We start from the raw sequence: 23,091 nt of genomic DNA, 5'->3' as shown, positions 1-23,091 counted from the left end.
TTTCAGTGCTGGTCGGGTCTCCTTCCGGTGCTCGTCGGGACTCCTTTTCAATGCTTGTTGGGACTCCCTTTCAGTGCTTGTCGGGGCTCCTTTCAGTGCTTGTTGGGACTCCTTTCAGTGCTTGTCAGGGCTCCTTTCAGTGCTTGTCGGGGCTCCTTTCAGTGCTTGTCGGGACTCCTTCCAGTGCTTGTCGGGACTCCTTTCAGTTCTTGTCGGAAATCCTTTCAGTGCTGGTCAGGACTACTTCCAGTACTTGTCGGGACTCCTTTCAGTGCTTGTCGGGACTCCTTTTAGTGCTGGTTCGGACTCCTTTTCTGTGTTTGTCAGGACTCCTTTCAGTGCCGATCGGGACTCCTTTTCAGTGCTTGTCTGGACTTCTTTTCAGTACTTGTCGGGACTCCTTTCAGTGCTGGTCGGGACTCTATTCAGTGTTTGTCGGGACTCCTTTCAGTGCTGGTCAGGACTCCCTTTCAGTGCTGGTCGGGACTCCTTCCGGTGCTCGTCGGGATTCTTTTTCAGTGCTTGTTGGGACTCCCTTTCAGTGCTTGTCGGGACTCCTTTCAGTGCTGGTCGGGACTCCTTTTCAGTGCTGGTCGGGACTCCTTCCGGTGCTCGTCGGGATTCTTTTTCAGTGCTTGCTGGGACTCCCTTTCAGTGCTGGTTGGGACACCTTTTAGTGCTGGTCAGGGCTCCTTCCGGTGCTCGTCGGGATTCTTTTTCAGTGCTTGATGGGACTCCCTTTCAGGGCTGGTTGGGACTCCTTTTAGTGCTTGTTGGGACTCCTTTCAGTGCTTGTCGGGACTCCTTTTCCAAAAACGCGCCGCACCAAACTGCAGCACACAGTAATATGAACACCGGCGCAGAGATTTACATGATTGCGTCTTCTCTGTGCCGAAATCTCAGTCTAGGAAGTAGAGGGTGACCCTGGATGATGTCTGAACAAAGATGGCGCCGTCCTTTGGAGAGAGAAGTCAGTGAAGGAGGTGGGGGGGGGAGTTCTGTGATCTCTGAGCAATGCATGGACTTTTAATGTGAAAAATGTAAAGTAATGACAGGTCCACTTTTAATATTAATTTACACAATGGCTTGTACATAGTGGAAGATCCCTTTAAGAAAAGTCTGGGCACCCGATGGCTGAGGCGGCGTGGTGGGGACAGGTTCCCTTTATCTGCGAGAATCTATGATGGTTTCGCACTCCGGCCCCTCCCAGGTTTATCTGATGGGGGGGGGGGGGTTGGGGGGCACTGACATCTTCCTTGATCTCTCCCAGGAACGTGACACCATTAAGAGCCTCCGTGTCACATCGCCAACCTGCAAAGAGGCCGCGCCGCTGTCAGTGGCTGGAAGGGCCCCCGGGAACCCCAAACACACAGCGATGACTCAGGGAAGAAGACGCAGAGAATCTGCAGGATGAGGAATTCTCCATAAATCATTTATTTCCCGATCATTGTGGGAGGACTCCGGACTCTCCTTCAGTCTTGCACAGGTGTCCAGGCTCCTCCCCCTGGACTACTCTGATGTCACCGCACAATGTGCTTTAGAAGCTGCAGCAAGTCAGATAGAGCCCCGCCTTTTTTTTTTCCTGGCTAGAGGACGTCCACCATCATCTAGCGCTTTCCTTAGCACCATGACTGTCCCTGGGCCCCACCCCTTTCATTTATTGGACAATCATGGAGCCTCAGCATCACATGTGGGTGTTAACTATGCAAATGAAGCCTGGCTAGGAACGCCCTCTCCTCCAGACTGACACCCACCCACCAAGGCATATTGATAATTGCATAACTCCTCCCATTTCTCCCTGACCCCGCCCCTTTAATTTATTAGCCTTCAGTTCTTTCAATCATGGGGGCTCAGCATCACATGTGGGCGTTGCCTATGCAAATACAGCCTGCCTAGAAAGCCCACTCCTCCAGACTGTCACTCGCCCAGTATGATATTTGCATAACTCCTCCCGCTGCTCACTGGCCCCACCCCTTTCATTCTTTGGATTGTAATTCTTTCATTCATGGAGGCTCCGCATTACATGTGGGCGTTGCCTATGCAAATACAGCCTACCTAGGAACGCCCACTCCTCCAGACTGTCACCCGCCCAGTTTTATATTTGCATGACTGCTCCCTGACCCACCCCTTTCATTCATTGGATTGCGGTCCTTTCAATCATGGGGGCTCAGCGTTACATGTGGACGTTACCTATGCAAATACAGCCTGACTAGGAACGCCCACTCCTCCAGAGTAACACCCACCCAGTTTGATATTTGCATAACTCCTCCCACTGCTTGCATCTGGGCTGAGGGCTCTTGAGAGAAGTACTGAGGGCGAGGGGCTGTGATGTTATCAGGAAGCAACGTACAGCCCCTCCCACCAGCCATGATCTGCCTGCGTTGCATAGAGAAGAACAGGGACCCGGTGATCTCAAACAAAATTAAAGGGACAGTGTAAAAATAAAAAACTAAATAAATAGGGGATTAAAGTGACCCCCACCCTCTGTGCTCATGCGCAGAAGTGAATGCTTACATAAATATGTAAACGGCGTAACATCATCTTTCTTATCTTTTTTTTTTTTAATAATATTTTTTTCCCAAAAATTTGCGTTTGAAAAACTGCTGCGCAGATACCGTGTGACATAAAAAAAATTGCAACAATCGCCATTTTTTCCCCTAGGGCGTCTGCTAAAAAAATATATATAATGTTTGGGGGTTCAGCTTTACATCTGCCCTCTGAGCGTTCCATCGCCATATAACGTACAATAAAAAAATTGGGTGGAGCTCCATTTTAATGAACTTGTTGCTCCTGCTGGTAATTGGATGATCAGAGTGGGACTTGGGAAAGCTCCTGTGGTTCTACCGATAGCAATAGATGTAACCGAGTGCTGAGTGCCGGATTCTGGTGTCGATAATATGGAGCTCTTGCTGTGCGGAGGAAAGGCTGATTTGATTTGGCGGCACAATGCCCTTTCCACGCCTCTTCTCAGTGATCCAGCTGTGTCTGCGGAATGTTTGTCGTGCCCTCTGCCTGCCACTCATGTAGGCCAAACATCAAACCCTCCCCAGTGCCGGTGGTCACAGAGCTGACCATCAAACCTTTTATGTCTTACAGGATGCCTTGGCACAGACACAGAGGAACGTCTGGTGGAGTACCTGCTCAGTTCAGGCCGCTACAACAAGCTGATCCGGCCCGCCACCAATGGTTCCGAACAGGTCACGGTGCAGCTGATGGTGTCCCTGGCCCAGCTCATCAGTGTGGTAAGTCAGATCCACGGGATGGGTTTTACGGGTTGGATGGCATTAAGGGAAGTTAGCAAACTAGGTCACTCTATAAAGGAGTAGGGCATCCCATAAAAGTACTAGGTCACACTATGTAAGAGTAGGGAACATTATAAAAGAGTAGGGTACCCTATAAAAGTACTGGGGCACTCTATATAAGAGTAGGGAACACTATAAAGGAGTAGGGCACCCTATAAAAGTACTAGGTCACACTGTGTAAGAGTAGGGCACCCTATAAAAGAGTAGGGTACCCTATAAAAGTACTAGGTCACCCTATGTAAGGGTAGGGCATCCTATAAAAGAGTAGGGTACCCTATAAAAGTACTAGGTCACACTATGTAAGGGTAGGGCATCCTATAAAAGAGTAGGGTACCCTATAAAAGTACTAGGTCACACTATGTAAGGGTAGGGTATCCTATAAAAGAGTAGGGTACCCTATAAAAGTACTGGGTCACTCTATATAAGAGTAGGGAACGCTATAAAGGAGTAGGGCACCCTATAAAAGTACTAGGTCACCCTATGTAAGAGTAGGGAACACTATAAAGGAGTAGGGCACCCTATAAAAGTACTAGATCACCCTATGTAAGAGTAGAGCACCCTATAAAAGAGTAGGGTACCCTATAAAAGTACTAGGTCATCCTATATAAGAGTAGGGAACACTATAAAGGAGTAGGGAACCCTATAAAACTACTAGGTCACCCTATATAAGAGTAGGGTACACTATAAAGAAGTAGGGCACCCTATAAAAGTACTAGGTCACCCTACGTAAGAGTAGGGAACACTATAAAGGAGTAGGGCACCCTATAAAAGTACTAGGTCATCCTATGTGAGAGTAGGGAACACTATAAAGGAGTAGGGCACCCTATAAAAGTACTAGGTCATCCTATGTGAGAGTAGGGAACACTATAAAGGAGTAGGGCACCCTATAAAAGTACTAGGTCATCCTATGTGAGAGTAGGGAACACTATAAAGGAGTAGGGCACCCTATAAAAGTACTAGGTCATCCTATGTGAGAGTAGGGAACACTATAAAGGAGTAGGGCACGCTATAAAAGTACTAGGTCATCCTATGTAAGAGTAGGGAACACTATAAAATAATCTGACACTCTATAAAGGAGTAGGGCACCCAATAAAAGAGTCTTTATTGGGTGCCAGACCCTTTATCGGGTGGCTTACTCCTTTATAGGGTGCCCTAATTCATTATGATGTGCCAGACTCTTTTAAAGGGTGTCCTACTCCTTTATAGTGTGCCAGACTCTTTTATGGGGCACCCTTTAAAGGAGTAAAACATCCTATAAAAGAGTCTCACACCCTATAAAGAAGAAGAGCACCCTATAAAAGAGTCTGGAACTCTATAGAGGAGTTTGGCACCCTATAAAGGAGTCTGGCACCCTGTAAAGGAGTCTGGCACCCTATAAAGGAGTAGAGCACCCTGTAAAAGTGTCTGGCACCATAAAACGAAGTAGGGCACTCTATAAAGCATTAGGGCACCCTATAAAAGAGTCCGGCACCCTATAAAGAAGTAGAGCACCCTATAAAAGAGTCTGGAACCCTATAAAAGAGTTTGGCACCCTATAAAGGAGTCTGGCACCGTATAAAGGAGTAGTGCACCCTATAAAAGTGTCTGGCACATTACAAAGGAGGAGGGCATCCTATAAAAGAGCCTCACACCCTACAAAAGAGTAGGGCACACTATAAATGTACTAGGTCACCCTATAAAAGACTCTGGCACCCTATGAAGGAGTCTGACACCCTATAAAGGAGTAGGGAACCCTATAAAAGAGTCTTTATTGGATGCCAGACTTACTCCTTTTATAGGGTGCCCTAATCCATTATGGTGTGCCAGACTCTTTTATAGGGCACCCTTTAAAGGAGTAAAACGCCCTATAAAAGAGTCTGGCACCATAAAAAGGAGGAGAGCATCCTATAAAAGTACTAGTTCACCCTATATAAGAGTAGGGTACACTATAAAAGAGTCTGGCGCCCTATAAAGGAGTAGAGCACCCTATAAAAGAGTCTGGCACCATAAAAAGGAGGAGGGCATCCTATAAAAGAGCCTGGAACCCTATAAAAGAGTAGGGCACCCTATAAAAGTACTAGGTCACCCTATATAAGAGTAGGGTACATTATAAAAGAGTCTGACACCCTATAAAGGAGTAGGGCACCCTATAAAAGACTCTGGCACGTTATGAAGGAGTCTGACACCCTATATAGGTGGAGAGCACCATATAAAAGACTCTGGCACCCTATGAATGAGTAGGACACCCTTTTTCCATGGGTTCCCATCTCATATCTGGTGTCGAAAAGCATATGGATTTTAGGCGCAGCCCCAAAACACATCACTGATGCATTTTGCCACATGTACAGAGCTTAGTCATAGAGGTCAGCTAGACCCAATGACTAAGCCCTGTGGGCAGGACAAAACATGTTGGGGACATGATATGGGAGGAGTTGGGATGAAGCCCCTTTTACTCTTTCCATGTAGTGCTGAAAGCACTGTATTTTCCCACAGGATTTTTTTGCTGCTTGCATCTCCTCTGGGAAGACATCTCTTGTTTCGGTGACACCCCGTACATTAGGGTGTGCCATGGTGTCACCAGGCCTGGAAAGTGGGCGGAAATCCCCCAGCTAATACAGGAGCAGCAACAAAAACTATACAGATGTTCTGACCCCTCCTTGCTCCATCAAAAACAAAAACAAAAATCTGGATGTCCCCTTGCCTCATACCACCATGTGATCAGCAGATTTCCTTCGAATTCCTGCCAGATGGTTATTATACCTTAGAACAGTGGTGGTCAACTTTCTTGATTTGGGGAAGCTCAAGTGCGCCCCCCGACATCACCCAAGGGCCGCACATAAAATGCAGTAAATATTCAGTGCCAGACAGCAAACACACAATAGATATAGCCAAAGACTAAGCGCATAATACAGGGGATGGTCAGGGCTTAGAAGCTGAGCAGCTCCAAGACTACCAGTAGTGTGGGAAAACTTCTTGGCCGTCTTTGCGCATTTGGGGATATACTGGTAGAGGTTAGCAAATCAGGTCAAGTCAGTCTAGGTTGGAGAAGCTTCTTGGCCCTCTTCAGGCCTTTGGCAATATACTGGTAGAAATGAGCCAATTGGCTCAAGCCAACCTTGATTGGAAATGCTTCTTGGTTATCTTCGGGCCTTTAGTGATACACTGGTAGAGATAAGCCAACTGGTTCAAGCCAGCCTTGGTAGAAAGGCTACTTGGATGTATTTGAGATGGGCCAATTGATTCAAGTCAACATTGATTGGAAAAGATTCTTGGCCATCCTTGGGCCTTTGACAATATACTGGTAGAGGTGAGAAAATTGGTTAAAGCCAGTCTTGGCTGGAGAAGCCTTTTTGGGTCTTTGAGGATATACTGGTAGAGATGAGTAAATTGGTTCAAGCTAGCCTTGGTTGGAGAAGCTTCTTGTCCCTCTTTGGGTGATGGTGATATACTGGTAGAGATGAGCCAATTGGTTCAAGCCAGCCTTGGTTGGAGAAGCTTATTGGTCCTCCTTTGGGCAATGGTTATCTACTGGTAGAGATAAGCCAACTGGTTCAAGCCAGTCTTAGTTGGAGAAACTTCTTGGTCCTCTTTGAGTGATGGTGATATACTGGTAGAGTTGAGGTAATTGCTTCAATCCAACCTTGATTGGAAAAGCTTCTTGGCCCTCTTCAGGCCTTTGACGATAAACTAAAAGAGGTGAGACAATTGGTTCAAGCGAGTTTTGGTAGGAGAAGCCCTCTTTGGGTCTTTGACAATATACTGGTAGAGAGGAGCCAGTTGGTTCAAGCCATCCTTGATTAGAAACTTCTTGGCCCTCTTTGGGCCTTTGGTGATATAATGGTAGAGATAAGCCAACTGGTTCAAGCCAACCTTGGTTGGAGAAGCTTTATGGCCCTCTTTGGGTGATGGTAATATACTGGTAAAGATGAGCCAATTGATTTCTTTCAACTCTAACAAATCTGGGGCAAAGAAAGTTTGCTGTGGATGGCCTATGAGCCCCATGACCTCCTTTCAAACCAGTAAAAGGATCTCCTGGGCATTTCACTGAGTGGCTGCCAATTACGAGCTCTGAGGACGTAACTGGGAAGTTCAAGAAAATTAAAGAGGGTGGAGCTGTCCTAACACTGCAGCACAGTGGAATGTGCACCTGTGCATGTACGTAGTTCTCGAACCCCCATAGTCAAAATGACTTATAAGTTGTCAGGTTAACTTTCTTGGGAATCCCAATCTTCTGGTCACGAATGGGTTGATTTAAAAAGGATAAGACCTGTCACTGTACCCAGGGCTGGTGCAAGGATTTTTGACACCCTGGGCAAAACCTAATTTTGACGCCCCCCCGGCTCCACCCCTGACTCCACCCCATTTGCCTTGCCCATGTATACTCCACCTTTTTAATGAAGCGTCCACCAAATTCAGCCTCACCAGCGCCCATCATATGCAGCCTCACCAGTGCCCATCAATACAGCCTACCAGTGCCCATCAATGAATGTTTGCTTGCCTCCATTCATTCATGCGCCTCTGACACTATGTGCGAACGGAGTGGCGGCTGCCTGCAGATGCTGAAACTTAGTTGCTTGCTGCAGAGAGAAGAGAGTAGGAAAACCAGTGGCCGGGTGCCCTAGGCAGCAGTGCGCCCCCTAGCTGCCTAGTTTGCTTAGTGCTGGCACCGGCCCTGACTGTACCCATTTCTCCATGAAGCCCCCAAAGCCAGATACTGGGAAATGTGATACTTAGTTGGTCCTGATGTTTTTTTTTTTTTATATATATAATGATGTGGATGAATTTACGTAATCGGATTCCCTTTTCCTTCCAGCACGAGCGGGAACAGATAATGACGACCAACGTGTGGCTGACTCAGGTAAACCTCTCATTGTAAATCATTATGAATTATTATAACATTTCCTTTGGCCGTCTCCGCAGATGCCCGCCGTTTTTAACGGTCGTCTCTGCGTCCCAGAAAAGGTGACCGCAGGATGCAGCGAGGATAGTCACCTGTGCTGCGGCTCCCTGAGGACAACCCGTCTCTTGCTTTGTATCGGTTATATAATTGCCCTTCAACGCTGCAAGGAGAACCGTCCTCTGTGCGGCTGGTAATTCTCCCAGCGCTGCGATGAAGGCAGCATCGCTCGATGCGTTTTATCTCTCTGGTCTTTTTTCCAGCGCCGCAGACAATTCCTTAGTAATCTGATTTAAGAGGATTTGTAATCCCCTTTGTACTTCGTAATGTTTAAAAAGATAGAGGTTTTCATGTTATCACTCATCTTAATAGTGGTGGGTGGGCGGCGAAAGTCTGTGATGTGGAGGATTAGGACTTATTCCGAGATCTAAAATTCCTCTAACCAGCTTCTTCTCCTCCAAAGGATAAATGGACATTTGGCTCCAGAGAGGAGATTCAATTCACAGCAGTGACTATGGTGTCACTAAGACAGAAAGTGAGGGTACCCAGGCTGGAGTAAAAACGTGGCCAAAAATCTAAACCAGGGGCCAGTTTACTGTCCTTCAAACTTTAGGGGTTCAGTGGGAGGAATAGTGCCCCATCATTGGTGTCAGTGGGAGGAATAGTGCCCCATCATTGGTGTCAGTGGGAGGAATAGTGCCCCATCATTGGTGTCAGTGGGAGGAATAGTGCCCCATCTTTGGTGTCAGTGGGAGGAATAGTGCCCCATCATTGGTGTCATTGCGAGGAATAGTGCCCCATCTTTGGTGCCAGTGGGAGGAATAGTGCCCCGTCATTGGTGTCATTGTGAGGAATAGTGCCCCGCCATTGGTGTCAATGCAAGGAATAGTGCCCCATCATTGGTGTCAATACGAGGAATAGTGCCCCATCATTGGTGTCAGTAGGAGGAATAGTACCCCAGGGGCCAGATAAAGGCAAGCAAAGGGCCGCATCTCGCCCCTGGGCCGCAGTTTAGGGACCACTGGTCTAAATCATGATGGTACTGTTGGAACCAAAATCTGTTGGTTGGAAGACAATTTTGTACTCACTATGGTGCTGATGTTCCATAACTCATTCATTGTTCACACATAGCAGAGGTTTCAATTAGGTGTTTTGTGACGTGTAAGTAGTGACTCTTGAGATTGCTACCTTAGAAAAGGTGGACACCTCTACGGTCTTGGCGATGCTCAATTTATCCTCTTGACACTGACATTGCCCTTCTGAAGGTCTCTTTTCCATCATCGTGTATACCAATTTCCAAGCCCACACATGCTCCAAAAAATGACTATTATCTAAGATGGCTTAGTAGGTTTGAAATGTCCAGAACAGCGGTCCATAATAACTGCCCTGTTCATACAGACTTGACAAAGTTCCTCAAGACAGTGATATTGAACTGATGTTTTTTTTTCACTTCAGGAATGGGAGGACTACCGGTTGACGTGGAACCCTGCCGAGTTTGACAACATGAAGAAAGTGCGTTTACCCTCCAAGCACATCTGGTTACCGGATGTTGTCCTCTACAACAAGTAAGTGCGCCCCCCCATAGAGTCATGCTTCCGCCCCTGTAGAGTCATACATTAAGCTGGCCATAGACATTTCTCCAAGGTATGCCAACTGTATGACCATGAATGTTTCTCCAGGTTATGCTAGCTGTATGACCATGGATGTTTCAACATGGTATGCCAGCTGTATGACCATGAATGTTTCTCCAAGGTATGCCAGTTGTATGACCATGGATGTTTTTCCAAGGTATGTCAGCTGTATGACCATGGATGTTTCTCCAATGTATGCCAGCTGTATGACCATGAATGTTTATCCAAGGTATGCCAACTGTATGACCATGAATGCTTCCCCATGGTATGCCAGCAGTATGTCCATGAATGTTTCTCCATGGTATGCCAGCTGTATGAACATGAATGTTTCTCCATGGTATGCCAGCTGTATGAACATGAATGTTTCTCCAAGGTATGCCAGCTGTATGACCATGGATGTTTCTCCAAGGTATGCCAGCTGTATGACCATGAATGTTTCTCCAAGGTATGCTAACTATATGACCATGAATGCTTCTCCATGGTATGCCAGCTGTATGACCATGAATGTTTCTTCATGGTATGCCAGCTGTATGACCATAAATGTTTGTCCATGGTATGCCCGTTGTATGACCATGAATATTTATGTTTCTGCAAGATATGCCAGATGTATGACCATGAAGGTTTCTCCATGGTATGCCAGCTATATGACCATGAATGTTTCTCCATGGTATACCAGCTTGTATGACCATTAATATTTGCCCATGATATGTCAGCTGTATGACGATGAATGTTTCTCCATCATATGCCAGCTGTATGATGATAAATGTTTGTTCATGGTATGCCAGCTTGTATGACCATAAATGTTTGTCCATGGTGTGCCATCTGTATAGAAAAGAAAACAAATCAGCGCAAATATGTAAATGAAAATAACAGCAGCTGAACACCAGGGTCAAAAATCAAATCCCTATAAAACAATAAAAAGCAGATGATGCAGCGCTAAAATAAAAAACAGCAATATAAAGTCCATGAATCAATCAATCCGATCGATCATGAGTGATGTGACATCATGCTGGCATCTCAGTGACTTTATGTGATCCCTCCACCAATATAAAGGATGGCTTCTCACCTTAGGGCAGGGACCCTTTAATTATAGAGGGTCAAATGCGCTTTCCCTTACGGGTCACATGTGGATGATTCACCATAGATCCGGATCGGTCAGATAGCAGGACAAGGACGAGCACTAGGCAGCATAAGACAATAACATCGGGCAAGCCAGCTCAGGTAAGCATAATCATTTTTTATCTTCTCGCTCTGAATTAATAAGAACACCTCCTCAGCCTCTTTGTAGTTTCCATCTGCAGCTTTGGCTTGGGCATAGTTAAAGTTGAAAGTATCATCATTGTAGAAATAACTCTTAATAGAGTTAAGATAGATCAAGACATCATCAAAATGCCGCAGAAGAAAAAAGCAAGAGGCCATACACCGTCTTCCTGGTATTGTATCACATTCACTGGCTTAGCCACCGAGTGGAAAGAATTGCTGAGCAGTTTTGAGGTGATCTCTCGAGCCCAGTTCTTGTCCAAGAGCGGCATTCACAACACCCTTGAGGATATACTCCTGCGGAGTAGATGGTTATAGGTCTTTAATCAAGTTAAAAGCTTCTTGTACATCATCTTGCCAAAGGTAGTAAATCACTAAGTTTAAGCGAGCCTCGGGGATAACATCTACCGGGGGGGGTAGTACCTGCAAAGCTCCTTCACCAGCTCGAAACACCACCAAGGTGGCAGTCGCACACTCACGGCCCACTGTTCTGTCTCCAAGGCCGTCCGACCTGTCAGCACATGGTAATGGCTGCCCTTCTTCTTCCTGCCTAAAATAATGCCATCTGTATGACTATGAATGTCTCCCCATGGTTTGCCAGCTGTATGACCATTATTGTTTCTCCATGGTATGTCATCTGTATGACCATGAATGTCTCCCCATGTTATGCCAGCTGTGTGACCATGAATATGTGTCCATGGTTTGCCAGCTGTATGACCATGAATGTTTCTCCATGGTTGCCATCTGTATGACCATGAATGTCTCCCCATGGTTTGCCAGCTGTATGACCATGAATGTTTCTCCATGGTATGCCATCTGTATGACCATGAATGTCTCCCCATGTTATGCCAGTTGTATGACCATGAAGGTTTCACCATGGTATGCCAGTTGTATGACCAAGAATGTTTCTCCATGGTATGCCAGCTGTATGGCCATGAATGTTTCACCATGGTATGCAATCTGTATGACCATGAATGTCTCCTCATGTTATGCCAGCTGTATCACCATAAATGTTTCTCCATGGTATGCCAGCTGTATGTCCATGTATATTTCTCCATGGTATGCCAGCTGTATGACCATGAATGTTTGCCCATGGTATGCCAGCTTTATTACCATGAATGTTTATCCATGGTATGCCAGCCTGTATGACCATGAATGTTTCTCCATGGTATGCCAGTTGTATAACCATGAATGTTTCTCCATGGTATCCCAGCTGTATGACCATGAATGTTTCTCTATGGTATGCCAGCTTAGCTATATCACCATGAATGTTTCTCCATGGTATACCAGCTTGTATGACCATGAATGTTTCTCTATGGTATGCCAGTTGTATGACCATTAGTGTTTTTCCATGGTATGTCAGCTGTATGGCAATGGATGTGTCTCCATGGTATGCCATCTGTATGACCACGAATGTCTTCCCATGGTTTGCCAGCTGTATGATCATGAATATTTCTCCATGGTATGTCAACTGTATGACGATGAATGTTTCTCCATCATATGCCAGCTGTATGACAATAAATGTTTGTCCATGATGTGCAAGCTGTATGACCTTGAATGTTTCTCCATGGTAAGCCATCTGTATGACCATGAATGTCTCCCCATGGTTTACCAGCTGTATGACCATGAATGTTTCTCCATGGTATGTCATCTGTATGACCATGAATGTCTCCCCATGTTATGCCAGCTGTGTGACCATGAATGTTTATCCATGGTATGCCAGCTGTATGACCATGAATGTTTCTCCATGGTATGCCATCTGTATGACCATGAATGTCTCCCCATGGTTTGCCAGCTGTATGACCATGAATGTTTCCCCATGGTATGCCATCTGTATGACCATGAATGTCTTCCCATGTTATGCCAGCTGTATGACCATGAATGGTTGTCCATGGTATTCCAGTTGTATGACCAAGAATGTTTCTCCATGGTATGCCAGCTGTATGGCCATGAATGTTTTACCGTGGTATGCAATCTGTATGACCATGAATGTCTCCTCATGTTTTGCCAGCTGTATCACCATAAATGTTTCTCCATGGTATGCCAGCTGTATGTCCATGTATATTTCTCCATGGTATGCCAGCTGTATGACCATGAATGTTTATCCATTGTATGCCAGTTGTATGATCATAAATCTTTCTCTACAGTATGCCAGTTGACCATTAATATTTGTCCATGGTATGCCAGTTGTATGACTTTGAATGTTTCTCTATGGTATGCCAGCTTAGCTATATGACCATGAATGTTTCTCCATGGTATACCAGCTTGTATGACCATGAATGTTTCTCCATGGTATGCCAGCCTGTATGACCATGAATGTTTCTCCATGGTATGCCAGTTGTATGACCATGAATGTTTCTCCATGGTATCCCAGCTGTATGACCATGAATGTTTCTCCATGGTATGCCAGCCTGTATGACCATGAATGTTTCTCTATGGTATGCCAGCTTAGCTATATCACCATGAATGTTTCTCCTTGGTATACCAGCTTGTATGACCATGAATGTTTCTCCATGGTATGCCAGTTGTGTGACCATGAATGTTTCTCTATGGTATGCCAGTTGTATGACCATTAATGTTTGTCCATGGTATGTCAGCTGTATGGCCATGGATGTTTCTCCATGGTATGCTATCTGTATGACCACTAATGTCTTCCCATGGTTTGCCAGCTGTATGACCATGAATGTTTCTCCATGGTATGCCAGTTGTATGACCATGATTGTTTCTCCATGGTATCACAGCTGTATGACCATGAATGTTTCTCTATGGTATGCCAGCTTAGCTATATCACCATGAATGTTTCTCCATGGTATACCAGCTTGTATGACCATGAATGTTTCTCCATGGTATGCCAGTTGTGTGACCATGAATGTTTCTCTATGGTATGCCAGTTGTATGACCATTAATGTTTGTCCATGGTATGTCAGCTGTATGGCCATGGATGTTTCTCCATGGTATGCCATCTGTATGACCACGAATGTCTTCCCATGGTATGCCAGCTTGTATGACCATAAATGTTTCTCTATGGTATGCCAGTTGTATGACCATGAATGTTTATCCATGGTATGGCAGCTGTATGACCATAAATGTTTCTCCAAGGTATGCAAACTGTATGACCATGAATATTTGTCCTTGGTATACCAGCAGGATAATGATGCTTCTGCCTGACATGAGGATCTTCACAATGTCTAGAATTAAGCTAAATAATTTTTGAAAGGATTACAATAATAGTTGGAATGGTTTTAACGTGAAAGAGCAATTCCGTGAGAAAGCAATTTAGGATAGTATGATCGGAGTTTTGGTTGGCTGAGTTGGCATACTGTTCATTGCTCTTTGCATGTAACCAACTATTGCTCTAGCCCAGTGCTTCTCAACCCTGTCCTCAAGTACCCCCAACAGGCCAGTGTTTTTTTAATTTCTCTTAGATAAAATAGCTGTCTAAAATACCAAGCCATTGACTCTAATTTAAAGCACCTGTGCAAGATAAAGGAAAACCTGCAAACATGGCCTGTTGGGGGGTACTTGAGGACAGGGTTGAGAACTACTGCTCTAACTTTTTTTTCTCTGCAGTGCCGATGGCATGTATGAGGTGTCCTTCTACTCCAACGCGGTTGTGTCATATGATGGAAGCATCTTTTGGTTGCCTCCAGCCATCTACAAGAGCGCCTGCAAAATAGAAGTCAAGCACTTCCCTTTCGACCAGCAGAATTGCACCATGAAATTTCGCTCGTGGACTTACGACCGGACTGAGATCGACCTCGTGTTAAAGAGTGATGTGGCTAGTCTAGACGACTTCACACCTAGTGGTGAATGGGATATTATCGCACTCCCAGGGAGGAGGAATGAGAATCCAGACGACCCTTCCTATGTAGATATTACTTATGACTTTATCATCCGACGCAAACCTCTGTTCTACACCATCAATCTCATCATCCCGTGTATTCTGATCACATCACTGGCTATCCTCGTCTTCTATCTGCCCTCGGACTGCGGAGAGAAGATGACTTTGTGCATCTCTGTCTTGCTGGCTCTCACTGTCTTCTTGCTGCTGATTTCCAAGATTGTGCCACCCACCTCACTGGATGTGCCGCTAGTCGGCAAGTACTTGATGTTCACCATGGTTCTGGTGACCTTCTCCATCGTGACCAGCGTCTGTGTGTTAAACGTACACCACCGATCCCCCACTACGCATACCATGCCACCGTGGGTCAAGGTGGTGTTCTTAGACAAACTGCCCACTTTGCTGTTCATGAAGCAGCCCCGGCAGAACTGTGCCCGCCAGAGGCTGCGCAAACAGAGGCAGAACCAAGAGAGAGCCACGGGGAGCTTCTTCCTCCGAGACAGCGCCAAATCTTGCACCTGCTATGTCAACCAGGCCACGGTGAAGAAATACGGGGGGCAGCTCCCCGATGTACCCGAGGGGGTCAACGGCTTCAGGGATCGGCAGGGGAAAGTGCGACAGTGTCTCTGTGGCCTGGAGGAGGCGGTGGAAGGGGTGCGCTTCATCGCTGATCACATGAAAAGCGAGGACGATGATCAGAGCGTAAGTAGATCCTTATGGTGGCACTGTTTTTTTATATTTTGGTGCAATGAGGAGTGGTTTATTCCCCGCAATGGGGACGTTACTGTGTTCCATGACATGAACATGATAATCTCCCTCAAGCCTTGTCCTCTGCTGTGGCCTGGACTTCTTGTTTCCTTTCTCTAGAGTGCATTATCTCTATAAACCTAAGGAAAATCCACTAGGGACAGATTACCCCCTTTAAGATGATCCTGTAAGTACACTGTCACTGCCCCCTAGTGGATTTTCCACAGGATGTATGGGGTCTTTTGAAGGCTCCACCCAGCAATCATAGGGTGATCTTGATTAAACACAGATAGCCTGAAAGCAAACAGCTTCTGTAATGCTCTTTTTTATTGTGTATGGTAATCCAATTTTTTTTTCCGATGGAGTGGGGAAAGATTAGAACCCCTGGCAAGTTTTTACTGATATCTGGGAGATTATAAAGAGATTTACCCTTACTTCCTGTCTTGCTGACAATGTTTTACTAGACCGCAAGTAAGGATAGCTCTCCAACAGCATAGAACCAGATTTTTTTTTTTTTTGGTGTGACTATAAAGCCCAACGGTCAGAGATTTTTTTGGGGAGAAGGAGAGGCTTTGTAAATATCTTAATATTCACAGCAGAAGAAACTGCATGCTCAGTTCAGGTCGCTGATCATCATGTCCTTCCTGAGACATGCGTACCAGCCCCTAAATTAGACACCTGGAGCTGACTAACAGAAAGTTGGGGTTGAAGGATCAGAGTTAGGGTTTTAAGGTGAGAGTTATGGCTTTAGGGTCAGAGTTACGGTTTTAGGGTCAAAGTTAGGGCTTTAGAATTACAGTTCTAGAATTTTAGTGGCAGACTTAGGGTCAGAGTTGGGGATCTCTGTGTCTGAGTTTAGGTTTTAGGGTCTGAGCTAGGGCTTTGGGGCCAGAGTTAGGGCTCTAGAGTCAGAATTGGGGCTTTAGGATTAGAGTTAGGGTTTGAGGATCAGAAGTAGGGCTCTAGAGTCAGAGTTAGGGCTTTAGGATTACAGTTTGAAGTTTTAGGACCAGAATTAGATTAGACACCTGGAGCTGATTGACAGGGAGTTGGGGTTAGAGGGTCTGAGTTAGGGTTTTAGAGCCAGATTTAGGGTTCTAGAGTCATAATTAGGGCTTTCAGATTAGATTTAGGGTTTTAGGTTTAGAAATCGGGCTCTAGAGTCAGAATTAATGTTTTAGGGTCAGAGTTTGGGGTTTTAGGATCAGAGTTAGGGCTTTAGGGTCAAAATATGAAGCTTTAGGGTCAGAGTCAGGGTTTTAGGGTCAGAGCTTGGGGTTTTAGAGTTAGGGTTTTAAAATCAGAATTAGGACTTTAGGATCAGAGTTATGCCACGTACACACGACCGGACTTTCCGCCAGAATATACGCCAACGGTCTTTCCGACTCAGTTCTGCTGCAATGGACTTGCCTACACACGATCACACCAAAGTCCGATTGTTTAGAACGTGATAACGTATGACGGGACTAGAAAAAGGAAGTTCAATAGCCAGTAGCCAATAGCTGCCCTTGCGTCGTTTTTGGTCCGTCGGAATAGCATACAGATGAACGATTTTCCCGATAGGAACTGATTCAGTCGGAAAGATTTGAAACATGTTCTATTTCCTCCGTCAGAATTTTAGAAAGAAAAAGTCAGATGAAGCCCACACACGATCGGAATGTACGAAGGAATGATTTCGTCGGAGCTTTTCTGCCAGAAAGTCCGGTCGTGTGTACGTGGAATTAGGATTCTAGAGACAGAGTTATGCCTTGTACACACAACCGGTTTTGCCGTCGGAATAAACTCTGAACGTTCTGACGGAATCCAGTTCAAGCTGTCTTGCATACACACAGTCACACCAAATTCCGACCGTCAAGAACGCGGTGACGTACAACACGGACGACGGGACAACACGTACGACGTCTCGTACTTACTTCAGAGCATGCGTCATTTTTGTACGTCGGAACAGCATACAGACGAGTGGTTTTCCTGATAGGAATTTGTTCCGTCGGAAAAATATAGAACATGTTCTCTGTCTAAGTCCGTCTGAATTTTTGACGTAAAAAAGTCTGATGGGGCATACACACGGTCGGAATATACGATGAAAAGCTCCCGTCGAACTTTTTCTGTCGGAAATTACGACCGTGTGTACGGGGCATTAGGGTTTTACAATCAGAGTATGGGGCTTTAGGGTCAGAGTTAGAGTTCTAGAGACAGAATTTGGGTTTTAGGGACAGATTTTGGGTTTTAGAGTCAGAACTGGGGCTTTAGGATTAGAGTTAGGGTTTTAGGATCAAAGTTAGGGCTTTAAGACCAGCTTTAGGATCAGAGTTAGGGCTTTAGGACCAGAGTTAGGGCTTTAGGACCAGAATTAGGGCTTTAGAACCAGAGTTAGGGCTTTAGGACCAGAGTTAGGGTTTTAGGACCAGAGTTAGGGCTTTAGGACCAGAGTTAGGGTTTTATGACCAGAGTTAGGGCTTTAGGACCAGAGTTAGGGCTTTAGGACCAGAGTTAGGGCTTTAGAACCAGAGTTAGGGCTTTAGAACCAGAGTTAGGGCTTTAGGACCAGAGTTAGGGCTTTAGGACCAGAGTTAGGGCTTTAGGACCAGAGTTAGGGTTTTAGGATCAGAGTTAGGGCTTTATGATCAGAGTTAGGGCTTTATGATCAGAGTTGGGATTTTAGGATCAGAGTTAGGGCTTTAGATCCAGATTTGGGGCTCTAGAGTCAGAGTTAGGGCTTTATGATCAGAGTTGGTGCTCTATAATCAGAATTACAGTTTTAGGTTGAGAGTTTGGGGTCTTAGGATCAGAGTTAGGGCTTTAGGTCAGAAGTAGGGCTTTAGGATCAAATTCGGGGCTTTAACCACTTGCAGACCACCCGCCGTGGTCTTTATACGTCGGCCGTTTGAAGAGGAATACTCTTGTTATGGCAGCAGTTAGCTGCCATAGCCCCGGTATCCTCTTCTTCAGCGGGCTGTCGGCTTTCAGATAAAAGTGGTCTCAGCGGCGGATTCGCCACAAGATCATTTTTATCGGGGGCGGGAGAGCCCCCCCCCCCATGCTCCCTCATCCCTGCCGCTTACCGGTAGCGGCGGAAACGATCAGGTCCTTTTTCCTCACAGGCTGGATGCCAAGTGAGGGAAAAATGGCCCCCACTCAGCTCCATAACATGAAGGGCGGAAGCAATGTGAAACGCCACTTCCATCCTCCAGTCTTAAAGGGGTAATTATTTTTTTTTGTAAAAGAAAATGACATTTTGCTTTTTTTTTTTTTTTTTTTTTTTATTGCATTTTAGTGTAAATATGAGATGTGAGGTCTTTTTGACCCCCCAGATCGCACATTTAGGAGGTCCTGTCATGCTTTTTTTTCAATTACAAGGGATGTTTGCATTCCTTGTGATAGAAATAAAAGTGACCCATTTTTTTTTAATTAAAAGACAGTGTAAAAATAAAAAGTAAAATAAATAAGAAAAAAAAAAATTGCGTCACGCTGAGCTCGCAGACAGAAGTGAACGCATACGTTAAGTCGCGCCCGCATATGAAAATGGTGTTTAAACCACATATGTGAGGTATTGCCACAATCGTTAGAGCGAGAGCAATAATTCTAGCACTAGACCTCCTCTGTAACTCAAAATTGGTAACCTGTAGAAATGTTTAAACGTTGCCTATGGAGATTTTTAAGGGTGAAAGTTTGTCGCCATTCCACGAGCGGGCGCAGTTTTCAAGCCTGACATGTTGGGTATCAATTTACTCGGTGTAACATTATCTTTCACAATATAAAAAAAAAATGTACTGTTGTCTTATTGTTTTATTTAAAAAAGTGTATTTTTAACAAAAAATTTGCGCTTGTAAAACGGCTGCGCAAATACAGTGTGACATGAAGAATTGCAACGACCTCCATTTTATTCTCTAGTGTGTCTGAAAAAAATATATATATATATATAATGTTTGGGGGTTCTAAGTAATTTTCTAGCAAAAAAAAACAAACCTGATTTTAACTTGTAAACACCAAATCTCAAAACGAGGCTCGGTCCTTAAGTGGTTAAGGTCAGAAAAAGGGGCATTAGGATCAGCGTTAGTGCTCTATAATCAGAATTATGGTTTTAGGCCAGAGTTTGGGTTTTTAGAGTTAGGGCTTTAGGACCAGAGGTAGAGTTTTAGAGACAGAGTTAGGGTTTTAGAATCAGAGTATGGGGCTTTAGGGCCAGAGTTAGGGTTTTAGAGACCGAGTTAGGATTTTAGGGTCACAGTACGAGGCTTTAGGGTCGGAGTTAGGGCTCTAGAGTCAGAATTAGGGTTTTAGGGCCTGATTTGGGGTTTTAGAGTCAGAATTAGGGCTTTAGGATGAGAGTTAGCATTTTAGAGTTTGAGAATCAGAGTTAGGGCTTTAGAGTCAAAATATGGCGCTTTAGAGTCAAAAGCCAGGGTTTTAGGGTCAGAGTTTTGGGTTTTAGAGTTAGGGCTTTAAGACCAGAGGTAGAGTTTTAGAGACAAAGTTAAGGTTTTACAATCAGAGTATGGGGCTTTAGGGTCAGAGTTAGGGTTTTTAGAGTCATAGTATGAGGCTTTCGGATCAGAGAAAGGGGCTTTAGGATCAGAATTGGGGCTTTAGAGTCAGAATCAGGGTTTTAGGGCCAGAGTTTGGGGTTTTAGAGTCCGAATTAGGACTTTAGGATTAGAGTTAGGGTTTTAGGATCAGAATTGGGGCTCTAGAGTCAGAATTAGGGTTTTAGGGCCAGAGTTTTGGGTTTTAGAGTCCGAATTAGGGCTTTAGGATTAGAGCTAGGGCTTTAGAGTCCGAATTAGGCTTTTAGGGCCAGAGTTTGGGGCTTTAGAGTCAGAATCAGGGTTTTAGGGCCAGAGTTTGGGGTTTTAGAGTCCGAATTAGGGCTTTAGGACTAGAGTTAGGGTTTTAGGATCAGAATTGGGGCTCTAGAGTCAGAATTAGGGTTTTAGAGCCAGAGTTTGGGGTTTTAGGATCAGAATTAGAGCTTTAGGATCAGAGTTATTATTTTTGAGACAGGGTTTAAGGATCAGAGTTACGACTTTAGGGTCAAAATATGAAGCTCTAGGGTCAGAGTCAGGGTTTTAAAGACAGAGTAAGGGTCTTACAATCTGAGTATGGGGCTTTAGGGTCAGAGTTAAGGTTTTAGAGACCGAGTTAAGATTTTAGGGTCATAGTATGAGGCTTTAGGGTCAGAGTTAGGGCTTTAGAGTCAGAATTAGGGTTTTAGGGCCAGAGTTTGGGGTTTTAGAGTCCGAATTAGGGCTTTAGGATTAGCGTTATGCCCCGTACACACGGTCAGACATTGATCGGACATTCCGACAACAAAATCCATGGATTTTTTCCGACGGATGTTGGCTCAAACTTGTCTTGCATACACACGGTCACACAAAGTTGTCGGAAAATCCGATCGTTCTAAACGCGGTGACGTAAAACACGTACATCGTGACTATAAATGGGGCAGTAGCCAATAGCTTTCGTCTCTTAATTTATTCTGAGCGTGCGTGGCACTTTGTGCGTCGGATTTGTGTACACACGATCGGAATTTCCAACAACGGATTTTGTTGTCGGAAAATTTTTATAGCCTGCTCTCAAACTTTGTGTGTCGGAAAATCCGATGGAAAATGTCCGATGGAGCCCACACACGGTCAGAATTTCCGACAACAAGCTCCAAATGCACATTTTCCGTCGGAAAGTCTGACCGTATGTACAGGGCATTAGGGTTTTAGGATCAGAATTGGGGCTCTAGAGTCAGAATTAGGGTTTTAGGGCAAGATTTAGGGTTTTAGAGTCAGAATTAGGGCTTTAGAATCAGAGTTAGCATTTTAGGGTTTTAGAATTGGAGTTGGCATTTTAGGGTTTTAGAATCAGAGTTAGGGCTTTAGGGTCAAAATATGACTCTTTAGAGTCAAAAGCCAGGGTTTTAGGCCCAGAGTTTTGGGTTTTAGAGTTAGGGCTTTAGGACCAGAGGTAGAGTTTTAGAGACAGAGTTAGTGTTTTACAATCAGAGTATGGGGCTTTAGGATCAGAGAAAGGGGCTTTAGGTCAGAACTAGGGTTTTAGGGCCAGAGTTTGGGGTTTTAGAGTCAGAATTAGGGCTTTAGGATTAGAGTTAGGGTTTTAGAGTCAGAATTAGGGCTTTAGGATCAGAGTTAGGGTTTTAGGGTCAAAATATGACGCTTTAGAGTCAAAAGTCAGGGTTTTAGGGCCAGAGTTTGGGGTTTTAGCGACAAACTTAGGATTTTAGGTTTAGAGCTACGTCTTTAGGGTTAGAGTTAGCGCTCCACTCCAAACCATAAAAATGCAGCTTATTGCTGTTTTGGCTTGGAGGTCGGCTTTGACGCAGTAATGTAATTCTAAAAATAGCCATTTGTGACAAATAATGCAGATCAAAACTTCAGGGGAATATAAAAATGGACAATTCGTTTACAACTTCTGACTTTTTTTTTTTTTTTTTGCACCTTGCAGGTAAGCGAGGACTGGAAATATGTTGCCATGGTGATCGACCGCCTTTTCCTCTGGATCTTCATATTCGTCTGCGTTTTTGGGACGATCGGCATGTTCCTGCAGCCCCTCTTCCAGAACTACACCACAAACACTTTACTACAACTGAATCACGCTGCCCCCACCACCAACTAAGGCTTGGCTGGCGCGGGGCCATGCACACACACCATGCTGCAACCTTAACGTTACCAAACTTTAGTAGGACGAAAGAAAGAAAAAACATGGATGCCCTTCCAGCCAAAACTCTATTGGGATAACTTTTACGGAACCCGGGATTGGGCAAGAGATCCTCGCCACCCACCCACCCAAAAGCCACCACGCAATGATCGAGACCCTGCCAAGATCTTGAGAACAGATCCTTGCGCGTTTTCAACTTTCCTTCACGGCAAAAAGCGGCGGCTTCGGAAAGTGCAAGAGGTCATCTTAAAAGGGGGAAAATCACCACTTTTTTTTTTTTTTTTTCTCCAAGCAATAAAAGCACGACAGAATAGCTGTATCCAAAGCCATGAGGTCTCCATCCGTACAACAGGGGGCCGCAAATTACCATCTCCATCGAAATATCGCCCCCCTCTGGGCGGTGTAGAGAGCGCAGGCCTCACCCAATGGCGACTTGTGTTATGACCGTGAACACAAAGTATTTATTAATATGCACTGAACTATATAGGAATGTGTCCTGTAAAAGATTTATTATGCAGATTTTATTATTTACTTGAGCTTCTATTCCCCGCCCCCCCCCTTTTCTCTCCTCCCCCCCCCCCAGTTTTATTTGTGTCCACCTTCACGGTTGCGATTAGGAATATTTTTGCACCAATTGTATTTTAAGATAAAAAGGTCATAAAAAAAAAATATATATATCTATAAAAAAAAAGTGTGCTTGCAGGCTGGCCCAACTCTCACCCACGCGATATATCCCGCCCAACCTCATTATTTTGGCATGTCATGCCACCG

The 23,091-nt window shown here is 44.9% G+C and overlaps 1 protein-coding gene across 2 annotated transcripts; it reads left to right on the top strand.

Annotated features, from left to right (window-relative positions):
* Positions 1-3,092: 3,092 nt before the first annotated feature.
* On the top strand, positions 3,093-22,888 carry CHRNB2 (cholinergic receptor nicotinic beta 2 subunit). 2 transcript variants are annotated; one of them, XM_073609234.1, is made up of 5 exons: positions 3,093-3,242; positions 8,095-8,139; positions 9,634-9,743; positions 14,640-15,612; positions 22,108-22,888. In XM_073609234.1, the coding sequence occupies exons 1-5, from the start codon at positions 3,213-3,215 to the stop codon at positions 22,276-22,278; spliced, it is 1,329 nt and encodes a 442-aa protein (XP_073465335.1). In that variant the 5' UTR covers positions 3,093-3,212; the 3' UTR covers positions 22,279-22,888. The 2 variants fall into 2 exon arrangements, with proteins under 2 accessions (XP_073465335.1, XP_073465334.1); XM_073609233.1 differs by lacking the exon at positions 8,095-8,139 and having other exon boundaries at positions 3,102-3,242.
* Positions 22,889-23,091: the final 203 nt, after the last annotated feature.

Source organism: Aquarana catesbeiana, linkage group LG13, assembly GCF_042186555.1.
Source record: "Aquarana catesbeiana isolate 2022-GZ linkage group LG13, ASM4218655v1, whole genome shotgun sequence".
In the NCBI taxonomy this organism is placed as follows: Eukaryota; Metazoa; Chordata; class Amphibia; order Anura; family Ranidae; genus Aquarana; species Aquarana catesbeiana.
This window is presented reverse-complemented; position numbering and strand designations above follow the sequence as displayed.